Here is a 16,247-nt window from a genome sequence, read left to right on the forward strand (position 1 = left end):
CAAAAAACCTTCTAAAGATATAATACTTACAAAACAGCAGCCTTTACGACTGCTCCGTAAGCCCCGCCCCCTTAGTTACGGTTGCTAACCGGTCAATCTTTCCATACTCGCACCGCACATCATCAGGTTACTGATGACGGTGGAAAACTTTCAAACAATTAAACGTAACAGAAGTAAACAAAAGCAACGTCTGACTTTTAGCCGTCTGAGTGTCGCAGCTAGCGAGCTACTTTAGCTAACGTTAGCGTCTGCAGTCTTAAATGTTTTCATTTGTTTAAAACAAGAATCTTGTAAAAGGGTCTTAAATATTCCCATAAGAGCTACATCAGCTGATAACAGACGTAGATACAGAAACAGTGTTGTTGTTGTTGTTGTTGTTGTTGTTGTGTTGCAGACACATCATGTCCTCGCTGAGTCCGTCCTGACTAAAGCGGGACTTTATGAGTCAAACTCGTGTTACAGCTCCGAACGTGAACTCTGTTTTGTACCTCAGAGAAAAATTCAACGTACGAGAAAACTAACGAATGTTCTTAAATCACTCGAACGTGCATCTGAAGGACGAAACTGTTCGTACGAGCTTCTTGCATGAAGCCTGATGTGTGCTGATGTTTTGACATAAATAATGTAAAACGTCTTGATTCTTGTCCTCTCTGGTCCTCCGTATGACGCCGTATGACTCCATCAGTACCGCTGACGTCAGCGTTCACGTGTTTATAAAGTCCTCGGTGGTGTTTTAGTGTCTTTACTGGTCAGCAGAGTGGAGACGAACACGAACCTCAGTGTCTGCAATCGTTTCTTTACTAATCACACATTAATGTCTTTAAAGAACATCCCAGAGGAGAAACAGCGTCTCTGCTGCCACCTGGTGACCGTTTCATGTCTTTACATCTGTAAATGAATCAACACGCAGCTGCTTCTGTTCACATTGATGTTCACCATCAATAACTGGATTATGTGGGTCTGTGCTCGCTCGCTGTAGAGTTTTAAACGTGAAACTGAGCCGACAGACGCTGAGAGAAAGACGGACTGAACATTTGTTAACCAGGAAATAGACTGATCCTTTAAAGAGCAACTGGTGACTCCAAGTGGCAGCGAGAGACTTCATTACCCACAAATCCTCAAAAAAAAAAGTCTGACAGTGAAGATGATCTGATCAGTCGTCAGTTTCTTTGTGAGAAGCGTCGATGTGACGACTGTTTGGTCTCGTTAACGTCAGACGAGTCTCCGGCTGGACGAACTGATCCGTTCGAATCCTCCGACTCGCTTCGATCACCAGCTGAAGAGAAAGTGGACGGATTCAAACTTTCCTCTTCTCACCAGTTTCACCAGTTTCCAGCATAGTGTCCTCTCACCAGTTTCACCAGTTTCCAGCAAGGAGTAACTGTATGGAAGTTCATTAATGACAAAAGTACTGAGTGAGCAGAAAACTGACTGAAGCTGCCGCATGTCTGACATTATTCAATCATTAAACATGAGAATAAATATTTCCAGGTTTCGATATTTCGATGAGTTAAATTCTAGAAACTTTTGTCAGTTTGCTGCCGTTTCAGCACAAACGTTCAAATGAATTAACTCACGTAAACCTTTCATGTTTTTCCTCATTTGTCTTTTTTGTTCAGATTGATGTTTAATCTACAGATGTTTTAACGTTTATTTCTGCGTAACGTGTTTGAGGCTCATAACACGTTTAACGCAGCGCGTATCTCACACCTCTGACAGTAATGAGTCGTCTTGTTACTTCTGTTAAATTTGGTCTTTTTTGCACATTTTATCTGTGTTTTAATATTTTAGTTTTTAAAGTTGAGTGAGTAGAAGAGTCAGTGACGCAGCTCAGTCAGTAGTTCTTAGTCACCAACGAGCTTCCGTACAGCCGGCGTGTTTCCTCCATCCAGCATGTAGTTAGACTGCAGAGTACACACACCGAGTACTAATGCAGTATTACTGTGTAGTCTCACACACACACACACACACACACACACACACACACACACACACACACACACCGAGTACTAATGCAGTATTACTGTGTAGTCTCACACACACACGCACACACACACACACACACACCGAGTACTAATGCAGTATTACTGTGTAGTCTCACACACACACACACACACACACACACACACACACACACCGAGTACTAATGCAGTATTACTGTGTAGTCTCACACACACACGCACACACACACACACACACACACCGAGTACTAATGCAGTATTACTGTGTAGTCTCACACACACACACACACACACACACACACACACACACACACCGAGTACTAATGCAGTATTACTGTGTAGTCTCACACACACACACACACACACACACACACACACACACACACACACACAGTGAGGAGGAGGTATTCTGTTCTCGTTGCCCTCGGTGACGCATCACCAGCCTCCGTTTGTTTATTTGTTAGCCGGGGGAGTCCTGACTCCAACCTGACACCCCCCCCCTCCCCTTTGCACAGTCACCACGGCAACAGTCCCACGCGCTCTTTCCGTCATAGGTGGTCGGCATGGCAACCAGCTCCCCTGTCGGTTGCTAGGAGCAGCAGAGCGGCGGCGATGCAGGAGGTCAGTGTGAGGAAATAAAAGTACCTTCAAAGTGTTCAAAGAGGGATCGATCGCTGCTGCTGATCGATCGCTGCTGCTGATCGATTACTGCTTATTGATCTGCATCATATGAACTTAACGTCGCTTTCAGAAAGTCCCTGAAATGAAAGATGAAACAGGAAGTGACAGCCGGCGGTTAGTGTTTCCTGAATATTTGTGCTCCGCTCGTCTGTTCGCTCGTCCTCCTTCGTTTCCTCGCCGTCGTCTCGCCGTCGTCTCGCCGTCGTCTCGGCTCGGCTCTCGGCCAATCAGAGCCTGACTGAGCTTTAACAGAAAAGGTTTAAAGGAGGATGTCGGGTCGCTACCCATGATGCTTCATGTCCGTCTCCGGCTACACGCTTTGTTTGTGTCCTTGCGGCGCCTCGTCCTGCCTGCTGCTCTGTTTCTGCGTCTCGGGCCGCTTGTTCCCGCCGCCGTTCTTCTTCTTGCTTCCGTCTCTGCCGCCGTCGCTCTTGGAGGTCGAGGAGGAGACCTTTAAGCTTTTCGACGTCTTGGTCCCGCGTGTCTTCTCCTTGTTGGCGGCGGCGGCGTCCAGCGGCAGCGTGGGGCTGGAGTGCGCCCTCTGCAGGCCGCCGTCGTCAAACAGCCGCGACTCGAAGGCCGTCAGGTCCTCGTCGCCGCTCGACAGCTTGGCTCGCAGCAGCATGGCGTACGTACCGTAGCGGGTTTTCTGCACCAGAGGACAAAGACGAGGTTAGTGATGTCACAGCGAGGTTAGTGATGTCACAGCGAGGTTAGTGATGTCACAGCGAGGTTAGTGATGTCACAGCGAGGTTAGTGATGTCACAGCTGATAAAGTATCGACCTGCTCACTGAACTAAACGTCAGTTTAATAAACGGCGTTCTGTTATTTTCATTGATCTTCAGTTAGAAACCAGAAAATATTCACATTAAGAAGCTGAATCACAGAATTTGGACTCAAAATGTTGAATTGTTTATCAAAATAGATTAATTTAATAATTGGCAAGTGATCAATTAATTGAAGATGTGACATAGTTCATTGATCCTGTTATTATCTGATCTCGTTCCTGCTGCTTCTCATCGACCTGAAACGGCGTCTCAGATCTCACCATGTGACCGCGACCACGACGACAAACCGACCAATCAGAATAAGACCTGACAGGAAGCAGAACACACTTATTCTCTTTAATATGTCGACAAACACAAACTTAAACGACGGAGGTGAAACAGGAAGTTTGTGAGACGACGAGCTGATGACGCGTCTGGTGTCTGATCTTTGTCATTAGACTGGTTTCCATCTGAATGTCCAGGACGGTTTAGTGAACATCAGCAGGAAACAGACGTGATGAGCAGAGCGACGCCATGGAAACGTGACATCACTTCCTGCTGCTGGAGGCGTTTTGAACGCAGCTCCGTGTCAGTTATTCAGAGAAACGTCTGCCGCCATGTTTGGTCTCCGGCAGGAAGCTTCACGGACGTTACGTCACGTTTCCTGTATGACATCATCTGTTTGACAGCAGACGGACGGTGATGAAGACGAGGAGGAAGGAGACTTCTGGACGGTTTATTATTAATTATTAATTAACATTCATCCATTAGAGAGTTAATCATAATAACGATTACACAAAATAAAATATAAATAAAACTTTATTACACTGTAAAAAACAACGACGTTATTTAATTAATAGCATTTTAATTAATTATTTTCAGTTGCTTCTACTTTCCACTGTCAAGGATTTTTCACAATAAAAGCCTGAAGAAAGGACCTGCTGGAAGACTTTTATTATGTAAAGCTGCACAAACAAACTTAATAAAAACATAAAATATTAAGTTTAAAATATAATCTCATTTTATTTTGTTTTACTGACGGTAACAAACTGTTTTTATTCACCAATCACATGATGTGACCAGTAACTGGTAAACTGGTAAACTGGTATTTACAATAAACATCAGATGAGCACAGAGAGGGGAATATTAATGATGATATTAATATTAATGATATTAATAAAGAGCAGGAAACTGTAAATATTGTGTCAACATCAAATTCACGTTGATTTATCAGCTTCTGTCTTTAAATCGCATAAAACCAGAAATAATTAATATGAAACATCTGCAGGAAGTTCTGAGTTTCATTGATGGAAACTTAAAACCTGCAAAATAGAATCGAATTAACGAGAGAATAAAAACAGAGAAGTCAAAGATAAATACTAATAGAGCTGCAAATAATGATTAGTTCATTGATTAATATATTATTTTCTATCAATCGATTAGTTGTTTGGTCCATAAACTGTTTCTCAAGCTGACGTCTTCAGTTTTCTGTCACAGAAACCAAAGAAACAGAAAATATTCACATTTAACGAGCTGCAATCAGAGAAAACGATCAATCGATCAGCAGAACAGTTGCTAATAACAACCAGCTGCAGCTCTGATGTGAACCTCCTCACCTCGAACTCCAGGTACTCCTGTCGGAGTTTCTGCTCCTCCAGCTCGCGACCTTTCACCTTTCGGTCCGGGGTCGAGGCCGTGAGGTCGGCCAGCTCGGAGGAAACGGCTCTGAAGCGGCTCTCGTGGGATTTGACCTGCTCGTCCTGCGGAGACAGACGACAACACTGAACCTGAGAGGAAACCGCCGCGGACACTAACCCTGATCAGACGACGAGATGGACGAGATGAACGGTACCTGGGACAGTTTGGTGTTGGATCCCGGCAGCAGAGGTCGACTGAATCTCTTCTGAGAGCCGATCGCCGCCGGGAAAGGTGGAGCGGAAAACATGGCCGCTACAACGTTGATGCGTGTGATCCACGACTGCATCTGCTCTGCGTTCCTGCAGCCAAACGAACGGACAGAAACTCTGTGAAACGGCAGGAGGACGAGTCCAAAACTAAACCAGACTAAACCAGACTGATCCATACTGGAGTCAGCTGATAGCCGGCACCCATGCTGACGTTAATTATCTTTTACTGATCATTTAAAGCTGTTTCTGAAGAATAGTGACTCAGATTTGTAGAGTTCAGGAACTGTACTGTTTCTAAATGAGCTCAAACAGCTTTAAAGGACGAGTTCACAGTTTTTACAGTCTGTCCTAAACCAACAGTCAGTCATCAAATGAACATTAAAGCTGTTTATCTGTCTGTAATCATTCCTCCTGTTCATACTGACCATTAGAAGATCCCTTCATAATGACCTTACAATGGAAGTGATGGAGGACAAAATCCACAGTCTGAAGTTAATATGAAGCTTCAGCGTCCAAATGAGTCAAATCAAGTAGATATCTTTCAACGTTACAGTCTTTTTAGTGCCAAAGTTCCTCTTTTTGTTACTATACTTCCACCTGCAGCTCAACAGGGAAACACTGTCCGAGGAAACACAAAGAGGGAATTTGATGCTAAAAAGACTGTAAATATGTCAGATATCCACTTGATATGACTAACTCAGACTGCTGAAGCTGAATAGAAGCTTCACACAGACTTTTAAATGACTGTGTGGACACACTGTGGATTTTATCCTCCATCACTTCCATTGAAAGCACATTTGAAGGATCTTTAATATCCAGTATGAACAGGAGGAATGATTACAGACACCTGACTGCTGGTTTAACACACCTGTCCTTTAACTGATCTGTGAGAAGATGATATCAGATGATATAATGAAGCATCTACTGGCTCTGTTGGATGAAATGTAAAGATTTAAAATGTCCTCTAGATCAAAGAAATGTGTTAAAAAGAAAGAGAGAAGAAGAAGAAGAAGGAGACAGAAATAAAGAGAGAGAGGAAGAAAACAAACAGATATCAGGTGTTTGTTCTTAAGTAGCCTGAAAGACCCTCCAGTCATCAATCAGTCAAAACAGATAGATTGATAATCAGATATCAGGTTCTTACGGCGCCTGGAACAGGAACACCCTCCAGTCAGCGGTTCTCAGGTAGAACACATTGGGTCTCTTGCTGTAGTCGGCGGCTCTCATAGCGAGCGAGTGATGGATGGACACGGCGTTCTTCACGTCCTCCTCCGTCAGCTCGCGCTCCGCACGATACTCATCCTATCAGCCAATCACAATGCAGCATAACATCAGCATCCAATCGTGTTTAAAGCTGCTGTAAACATGCTCGGATATACACAACATTAACTACGACTCCCAGTGGACACTGCGGGAGGAGACATCCAATCAGAGAGCTGCTGGAGGAGACATCCAATCAGAGAGCTGCGGGAGGAAACATCCAATCAGAGAGCTGCGGGAGGAAACATCCAATCAGAGAGCTGCGGGAGGAAACATCCAATCAGAGAGCTGCGGGAGGAAACATCCAAGCAGAGAGCTGCGGGAGGAAACATCCAATCAGAGAGCTGCTGGAGGAAACATCCAATCAGAGAGCTGCTGGAGGAAACATCCAATCAGAGAGCTGCGGGAGGAAACATCCAATCAGAGAGCTGCGAGAGGAAACATCCAATCAGAGAGCTGCTGGAGGAAACATCCAATCAGAGAGCTGCGGGAGGAAACATCCAATCAGAGAGCTGCGGGAGGAAACATCCAATCAGAGAGCTGCGGGAGGAAACATCCAATCAGAGAGCTGCGAGAGGAAACATCCAATCAGAGAGCTGCAAACACAGACAGCAGCTGATCTTTAAAAGTTGTTGGAAGATATTTAAATAAAAACAAAGTGCAGCAGGTTTGTTCCATAAAGTGAAATGTTGTTTAAAGTTTACTTTTAAAAACAGAATAATTTAATATGTTGTAATAATGAGGAAATATGTGATAAACATGAAAAATATCCTGTTATAACATGAAAAGAATCTTGTTAAAATGAGTTTTTGTCTTTATAATGATGTTGTTTGTAGACAGAAAGCTTCCTTGTTCCAAAGTTGATTTTATTCAAAAAGAAAGTTTCTTGATATAATAACAAAAGTTTCCTTCTAAATGTAAAAACTGAATAATAGAAATGAGAAAATGTCATTAAATCACATGAAAAACATCTTGTTTTAACATGAAAAAGGAACCGTAAACATTAAAAACACTTGATTATAAAGAGAAACATGTTTGTTATGGTGGCAGAAACACACTGAATTCAATCAATCAATCAATAAAAACACTCATCACCACCACTGATGAGCTAAATGTGAGAGGATACATACAGAGAGGAGAACGAGCTGCTGCTTCAAACAAACTGATCAATAACGTTTCTGTGTGTGTTTTCATATAAACCTGATCAGAGTTCAAATGAGATGATCAGCGAGGAGAAACTGGCAGCAGGGCTGATGGGAAATGTAATTCAGATGTTTACCTTCTGCAGGTAGAGCACCAGCCCCTTCAGCATGGCGTAGAAAGACTTCCATCCCCTCTTACCCCGTGGCGCTGCAAGGAACAAGGCATCATGGGAAATTATACATCACATCACAGACAAATAGAGAATTATTGATCTCTCCTATCATCAATTCACTTTACTTTGATAAAATGTATTGTTTTTGCACTTTAACTGCACATATTGTTAATATATCTGTGTATGGGTATAAACTGTATATAATTGTATGGAACCGTGTATATATACTGTATGGAACTGTATGGAACTATATACTGTATGGAACTGTATATATACTGAATGTAACTGTGTATAAACTGAATGTAACTGTGTATAAACTGTATGTAACTGTATATAAACTGTATGTAACTGTATATAAACTGAATGTTACTGTGTATAAACTGTATGTAACTGTATATAAACTGAATGTAACTATATATACTGTATGTAACTGTATATAAACTGAATGTAACTGTATATAAACTGTATGTAACTGTGTATAAACTGTATGTAACTGTATATAAACTGAATGTAACTGTATATAAACTGTATGTAACTGTATATAAACTGAATGTAACTGTATATAAACTGAATGTAACTGTATATAAACTGTATGTAACTGTATATAAACTGAATGTAACTGTATATAAACTGAATGTAACTGTATATAAACTGTATGTAACTGTGTATAAACTGAATGTAACTGTATAAACTGTATGTAACTGTGTATAAACTGTATGTAACTGTATATAAACTGAATGTAACTGTGTATAAACTGTAACTGTATATAAACTGTATGTAACTGTATATAAACTGAATGTAACTGTGTATAAACTGTATGTAACTGTATATAAACTGTATGTAACTGTATATAAACTGAATGTAACTGTGTAAACTGTATGTAACTGTATATAACTGTATGTAACTGTGTATAAACTGTATGTAACTGTATATAAACTGTATGTAACTGTATATAAACTGAATGTAACTGTGTATAAACTGTATGTAACTGTATATAAACTGAATGTAACTGTATATAAACTGAATGTAACTGTATATAAACTGAATGTAACTATATATAAACTGAATGTAACTGTATAAACTGTATGTAACTGTGTATAAACTGTATGTAACTGTATATAAACTGAATGTAACTGTATATAAACTGAATGTAACTGTATATAAACTGAATGTAACTGTGTATAAACTATATGTAACTGTATACAAACTGAATGTAACTGTATAAACTGTATGTAACTGTGTATAAACTGTATGTAACTGTATATAAACTGAATGTAACTGTGTATAAACTGTATGTAACTATATATACTGTGTGTAACTGTATATAAACTGAATGTAACTGTATATATACTGTGTGTAACTGTGTATAAACTGTATGTAACTGTATATAAACTGAATGTAACTGTATATAAACTGTATGTAACTGTATATAAACTGTATGTAACTGTATATAAACTGTATGTAACTGTGTATAAACTGTATGTAACTGTGTATAAACTGTATGTAACTGTGTATAAACTGAATGTAACTGTGTATAAACTGTATGTAACTGTATAAACTGTATGTAACTGTGTATAAACTGTATGTAACTGTATATAAACTGAATGTAACTGTGTATAAACTGTATGTAACTGTATATAAACTGAATGTAACTGTATAAACTGTATGTAACTGTGTATAAACTGAATGTAACTGTATATAAACTGAATGTAACTGTATATAAACTGAATGTAACTGTGTATAAACTGTATGTAACTGTGTATAAACTGTATGTAACTGTATATAAACTGAATGTAACTGTGTATAAACTGTAACTGTATATAAACTGTATGTAACTGTATATAAACTGAATGTAACTGTATATAAACTGAATGTAACTGTATATAAACTGAATGTAACTATATATAAACTGAATGTAACTGTATAAACTGTATGTAACTGTGTATAAACTGTATGTAACTGTATATAAACTGAATGTAACTGTATATAAACTGAATGTAACTGTATATAAACTGAATGTAACTGTGTACAAACTATATGTAACTGTATATAAACTGAATGTAACTGTATAAACTGTATGTAACTGTGTATAAACTGTATGTAACTGTATATAAACTGAATGTAACTGTGTATAAACTGTATGTAACTATATATACTGTGTGTAACTGTATATAAACTGAATGTAACTGTATATATACTGTGTGTAACTGTGTATAAACTGTATGTAACTGTGTATAAACTGTATGTAACTGTATATAAACTGTATGTAACTGTATATAAACTGAATGTAACTGTATAAACTGAATGTAACTGTGTATAAACTGTATGTAACTGTGTATAAACTGAATGTAACTGTATATAAACTGAATGTAACTGTATATAAACTGTATGTAACTGTATAAACTGTATGTAACTGTATAAACTGAATGTAACTGTGTATAAACTGAATGTAACTGTATATAAACTGAATGTAACTGTGTATAAACTGAATGTAACTGTATAAACTGTATGTAACTGTATATAAACTGAATGTAACTGTATATAACTGTATGTAACTGTGTATAAACTGTATGTAACTGTATATAAACTGTATGTAACTGTATATAAACTGAATGTAACTGTATAAACTGTATGTAACTGTATATAAACTGTATGTAACTGTGTATAAACTGAATGTAACTGTGTATAAACTGTATGTAACTGTATATAAACTGAATGTAACTGTGTATAAATTGTATGTAACTGTGTATAAACTGTATGTAACTGTGTATAAACTGTATGTAACTGTGTATAAACTGAATGTAACTGTGTATAAACTGTATGTAACTGTATATAAACTGTATGTAACTGTGTATAAACTGAATGTAACTGTATAAACTGTATGTAACTGTATATAAACTGAATGTAACTGTGTATAAATTGTATGTAACTGTATATAAACTGTATGTAACTGTGTATAAACTGTATGTAACTGTGTATAAACTGAATGTAACTGTGTATAAACTGTATGTAACTGTATATAAACTGAATGTAACTGTGTATAAACTGAATGTAACTGTGTATAAACTGTATGTAACTGTATATAAACTGAATGTAACTGTGTATAAATTGTATGTAACTGTATATAAATTGTATGTAACTGTGTATAAACTGTATGTAACTGTGTATAAACTGTATGTAACTGTGTATAAACTGAATGTAACTGTGTATAAACTGTATGTAACTGTATATAAACTGAATGTAACTGTGTATAAATTGTATGTAACTGTATATAAACTGTATGTAACTGTGTATAAACTGTATGTAACTGTATATAAACTGAATGTAACTGTGTATAAATTGTATGTAACTGTGTATAAATTGTATGTAACTGTGTATAAACTGTATGTAACTGTGTATAAACTGAATGTAACTGTGTATAAACTGTATGTAACTGTGTATAAACTGTATGTAACTGTGTATAAACTGAATGTAACTGTGTATCTAATATAGCTTTCTTTTTTTCCTTCTTTAGTTCTTCTTTTATATATTTTGTAGTATTTTATTATCAATTGTATAGTCTTATTCTTTTCTAGTTCCAGATATATGTTACAACATGTTCTGTATAGTGCAGAGCAGATAGAGTTGCAGTTTTTAGGGGTGTAATCCTGTTTAAACCCATCGTCACAAGAAAAAACAACAGTAGAGATGGAAAATGTAACCAGCAAAAACAACGTGTGGTTGCGTTTGAGTGGCAGACGCCATCTAGCGGCCGGAGTGGTTGTGACCCGGGGAAGAGACGCAGCTCATATGGCGTCAGTGTAAGAGCACTTCCTTATTATTAGGAGACGGGTTGGTTGGACGGATAGTTCGATAGTTCGATGGCACTATCTATCTCCTGCTGTTCACTTCCTGTTTTCAACCGCGAGTCGGGACATTTTTGCAGTTATGGTTTTGTTCGCTGTTGCCATGACGATGAAGGTTGTGTAACTTCAAGAAAGTACTAACTAAGTTTCAAGTGATCATTTTAACCTTAACCTCAGTGCTGTCACAACATGAAACATCGTTATTGTTTGTTTGTTTACTGTGTGATATTTAACGGTTTTGGAAAGCGCCGTATTAGAAACGCTCCGGGGTCACATGGTACAATCGACCTGCGTGGTCGTTTAATCATGAAGACGTGTTGGTTTAATCACAGTTTAACTGAATTCTTTCTCTCACTGTTATTGAATTTATTTGTCATCATGTTCATAAATCAGAATCTTAACGCAGGACTGAGCTGACCTCTAAAAACAAACAAGGTTTTTATTTCTTTGTTTCTTTTTCTTGTCTTGTATCCTTTATATCTAGAGATATATCTATCTATATATATATATATACTGTATCTATATATATACTGTATCTGTCCCACAGCTGCATCCATGAGTCGATTGATAGAAAACTAATTGAGTAATTGTTAGTATGATTTTTATCTGACCTGATTTTTATCTGTATTTTACTGATTTTGGGTGTTGGACATGTGACCTAAACATTTCAGAGTCTGCATGTCACCTTAGGTAACATGGTATGGCCCTTCAGGGGGACCTTAGAGATACAAACAATGGATCCATGGTCAAGTTTGGAACTGGTCCAGATGTGGGTTGTTGTGACACATAATATGTTGTGAGGCAGCTGTCAATTACATGATGGATGGCTCCCAACTGACCTAGTGCCCATGGAAAACCTATGTTATTCATGTGATAAGATACAGATGTGTAACCCCATATAAGCTATGCACCGACAGGGGTACGGTGCCCAGACCATCTTTATACATGGAATGGACCCGATGGCCATCGTCTAATAAACGTCTACAAAATAAGAACTTCGTCAGCTCTTCCTTTGAACGATATCATCACACATCCTTCCTTTCAGTAATTTTTATGTAAAAAATCACGAGCAATCTCTTGTTTGAGCTTCTCAAATGTTAAAATGTGTCTGAACTGAACATTTGCAGGTCAGACAATTACTTCCTGATGTTAAATGAGCCAAAATGATTCATCAGTTATGAACAAACTGTTAGTTTCTACTTTGTTTCTAATCAGTAGAGTCAGTTGAAAACAGCAGAACTACAACACAGCGTCTTCATCGTCGGATCATCGTCATACTTCTCTTTCCGTCGGGGTCGGCGTGGACTTTGCGGACCAGGAAGCCGTTCTTGTAGAGCTCGCCGTCGGCCTGGTGGGCGACGCCCACCAGCGGGTTACCTCCGCTCCCCAGCCGCTTCATGGTGTGGGAGGCGGAGTCTGTCCGAACGTCCGCCAGCTCTGACATCGACTTCCTCAGCTCTTCTTCATCGCTTTTACAGGAAAGAAGACAAAAGGAATCAGTGGACGCGTCTCATCTCACGACTGACCTGCGACATCATCATCACATCTCATCTCTGAATCTCATCGTCTTCATCATTTTCTCATCTAACTTTCTTCATGTCAACATAATGAAATCCAAGAAATGTCCTGAAGATATTCTCATATTTCATTATATTATCTCATCGTATTTATCTCGTCATCAGATCTGGTCTCAACATCATTTCCTCAGTTTACATCATCTTTTATCCTGAATCACCTCCTCAGCATTATTATCTCCTCTAATTTAATAAACTCTGTCACCGGTCATTATGTCAGTTTGTCATCTTGTTTATTACCTGAAATATCTCATTTCTGATTATTTCATCTCAACATCTCATGACTTTCTTATTAAATCACCTCATTTCATCATTTTATCATCATCTCAACACTTTTATCTCTAATATCTCATTTTCTCTCTCAGTATCTTGTATCTGTAGCTCATCTACTTATTTCATCATCGAGTCCTGTGACCTCATGTCAAATAAAGCTTCATCATATAACATCATACTGTAACTGTGTCGTCTCAGCTTTTTCCTGAAATATTTCACATTCAGGTGACGTGAACTCGTCTTCAGACTCAAGAATCAAGAACATGAAATTAAACATTTTCTCTAAAGTATGAAAAAGATTTCTGGAGCTTCTCGATGGTTTTATATTCTTAGATAATGTGGATGTTGTTGGACGCTCGTCAGCGTGCAGCTCATGTTTACAAACATTCAGACCTGATGAAGATCTGAGGAGGACCGACACTGGTGAGTGCAGGCGTTCCTACTGATGATGATGATGATGTGTATAATTCTGCTGAAACTGCAAACCAGTGAACTGATGTTTGGGATGATCAGGGCGACGTCCTGAGCTGTAAAACTACTCACTTCCATCTCTCTGCTCTTTATTATTAAAGTTATTTGATTCTTAGCTGCAGAGCGAGCGGCGTTGAGGCGGTACTCGTTAGTACTCGTTAGTACTCGTTAGTACTTGTTAGTACTCCTTAGTACTCGTTAGTACTCGTTAATACTCGTTAGTACTCGTTAGTACTCGTTAGTTCTCGTTAGTTCTCGTTAGTTCTCGTTAGTACTCGTTAGTACTCGTTAGTTCTCGTTAGTTCTCGTTAGTACTCGTTAGTTCTCGTTAGTACTCGTTAGTTCTCGTTAGTTCTCGTTAGTACTCGTTAGTACTCGTTAGTTCTCGTTAGTACTCGTTAGTTCTCGTTAGTTCTCGTTAGTTCTCGTTAGTTCTCGTTAGTACTCGTTAGTACTCGTTAGTTCTCGTTAGTTCTCGTTAGTTCTCGTTAGTACTCGTTAGTTCTCGTTAGTACTCGTTAGTACTCGTTAGTACTCGTTAGTTCTCGTTAGTACTCGTTAGTACTCGTTAGTTCTCGTTAGTACTCGTTAATACTCGTTAGTTCTCGTTAGTTCTCGTTAGTACTCGTTAGTTCTCGTTAGTTCTCGTTAGTTCTCGTTAGTACTCGTTAGTACTCGTTAGTTCTCGTTAGTACTCGTTAGTTCTCGTTAGTTCTCGTTAGTACTCGTTAGTTCTCGTTAGTACTCGTTAATACTCGTTAGTTCTCGTTAGTTCTCGTTAGTACTCGTTAGTACTCGTTAGTTCTCGTTAGTTCTCGTTAGTACTCGTTAGTACTCGTTAGTTCTCGTTAGTTCTCGTTAGTTCTCGTTAGTACTCGTTAGTACTCGTTAGTTCTCGTTAGTACTCGTTAGTTCTCGTTAGTACTCGTTAATACTCGTTAGTTCTCGTTAGTACTCGTTAGTTCTCGTTAATACTCGTTAGTCCTCGTTAGTACTCGTTAGTACTCGTTAGTACTCGTTAGTACTCGTTAATACTCGTTAGTTCTCGTTAGTACTCGTTAGTTCTCGTTAATCCTCGTTAGTCCTCGTTAGTACTCGTTAGTTCTTGTTAGTACTCGTTAGTTCTCGTTAGTTCTCGTTAATACTCGTTAATACTCGTTACTACTCGTTAGTACTCGTTAGTACTCGTTAGTTCTCGTTAGTACTCGTTAGTTCTCGTTAGTTCTCGTTAGTTCTCGTTAGTTCTCGTTAGTTCTCGTTAATACTCGTTACTACTCGTTAGTACTCGTTAGTACTCGTTAGTTCTCGTTAGTACTCGTTAGTACGCCACACCGAGCAGAACAAATCAGATCAGCAGGAAGCTTCATCACGCCGCCGCTGCTGCTGCCGAGTGTTTACGTAACGTCTGCAGTCGCAGTTCACATCACAGCCGGATGACGAGCGAAGCAGCACACTGGAGGTGTTGCTGGTTGTTCAGCAGATTAAAAAGTCTTCCGGAGGACGGACGTTTACGTCAAAATTCATTTTTATTGATGATCTTCGCTCCGTTATTGGCGGCGGTTGCGTTTGTTTACCGCAGGATTTTCTACTGTTTCATCTTTCATTATTTCATGTTATCATCTGATTCTATTATCATTTATTTTATCATCATATCATCACTGACATCATCATCTAATCATCACTGAACGCATCATCTCAGTATCTCACATTTCATCTCACTTATCAACATATTTCACCAGCACATTTTCTCATATGATGTATTTTATAATGATGGTTTCAATCTCAACATGTTTTCCTGCGTCATCGTATTAAATCGTGTCATGTGATGTCATGTGATGTCATGTGATGTCATGTGATGTCATGTGATGTCATGTGATGTGTGCACATGTATTTATAAAAGGCTGAACAGGAAGGAGGACAGAGTCTTAATGTGTGTGTGCGTGTCCACAGTCGAGCATGGGCGTCGGGACGCTGACCTGTAATTACAGCCGGGAAAGAAGCAGGGAATGGTTACCATGGCAACATAAGCTTAAATAAGGGTGTCGGGGCAGCAGACACACACACAGTACAAATGACACACAGAGAGAAATGTGCAGACATGCTGGCGTTAACTCACATCGTCCACTGAAGCTTCTCGTTCTTGATGGAGCTGTACAGCGTCTGCAGAGAGAAAGTCAGATATGTTTAATATA

The 16,247-nt window shown here is 38.9% G+C and overlaps 1 protein-coding gene across 2 annotated transcripts in view; it reads right to left on the reverse strand.

The window, feature by feature from the left end:
- Positions 1–2,273: 2,273 nt before the first annotated feature.
- Positions 2,274–16,247, reverse strand: part of psda (pleckstrin and Sec7 domain containing a) — a 91,443-nt gene continuing 77,469 nt past the window's right edge. The window contains exons 13-19 of one of the 2 annotated variants that reach the window (XM_044372846.1): positions 16,172–16,215; positions 13,016–13,206; positions 7,857–7,927; positions 6,462–6,619; positions 5,263–5,407; positions 5,027–5,170; positions 2,274–3,291 (exon numbers count right to left, since the gene is read on the reverse strand). In XM_044372846.1, the coding sequence (XP_044228781.1) occupies positions 2,953–3,291; positions 5,027–5,170; positions 5,263–5,407; positions 6,462–6,619; positions 7,857–7,927; positions 13,016–13,206; positions 16,172–16,215 (1,092 nt within the window). In that variant the 3' untranslated portion in view covers positions 2,274–2,952. Of the gene's footprint in view, positions 3,292–4,113; positions 4,899–5,026; positions 5,171–5,262; positions 5,408–6,461; positions 6,620–7,856; positions 7,928–13,015; positions 13,207–16,171; positions 16,216–16,247 lie in introns of those variants that run through there. The other variant, XM_044372847.1, reaches the window with a different exon arrangement.

The sequence above is a fragment of the Thunnus albacares genome, chromosome 14 (assembly GCF_914725855.1).
Source record: "Thunnus albacares chromosome 14, fThuAlb1.1, whole genome shotgun sequence".
Lineage (NCBI taxonomy): Eukaryota > Metazoa > Chordata > Actinopteri > Scombriformes > Scombridae > Thunnus > Thunnus albacares.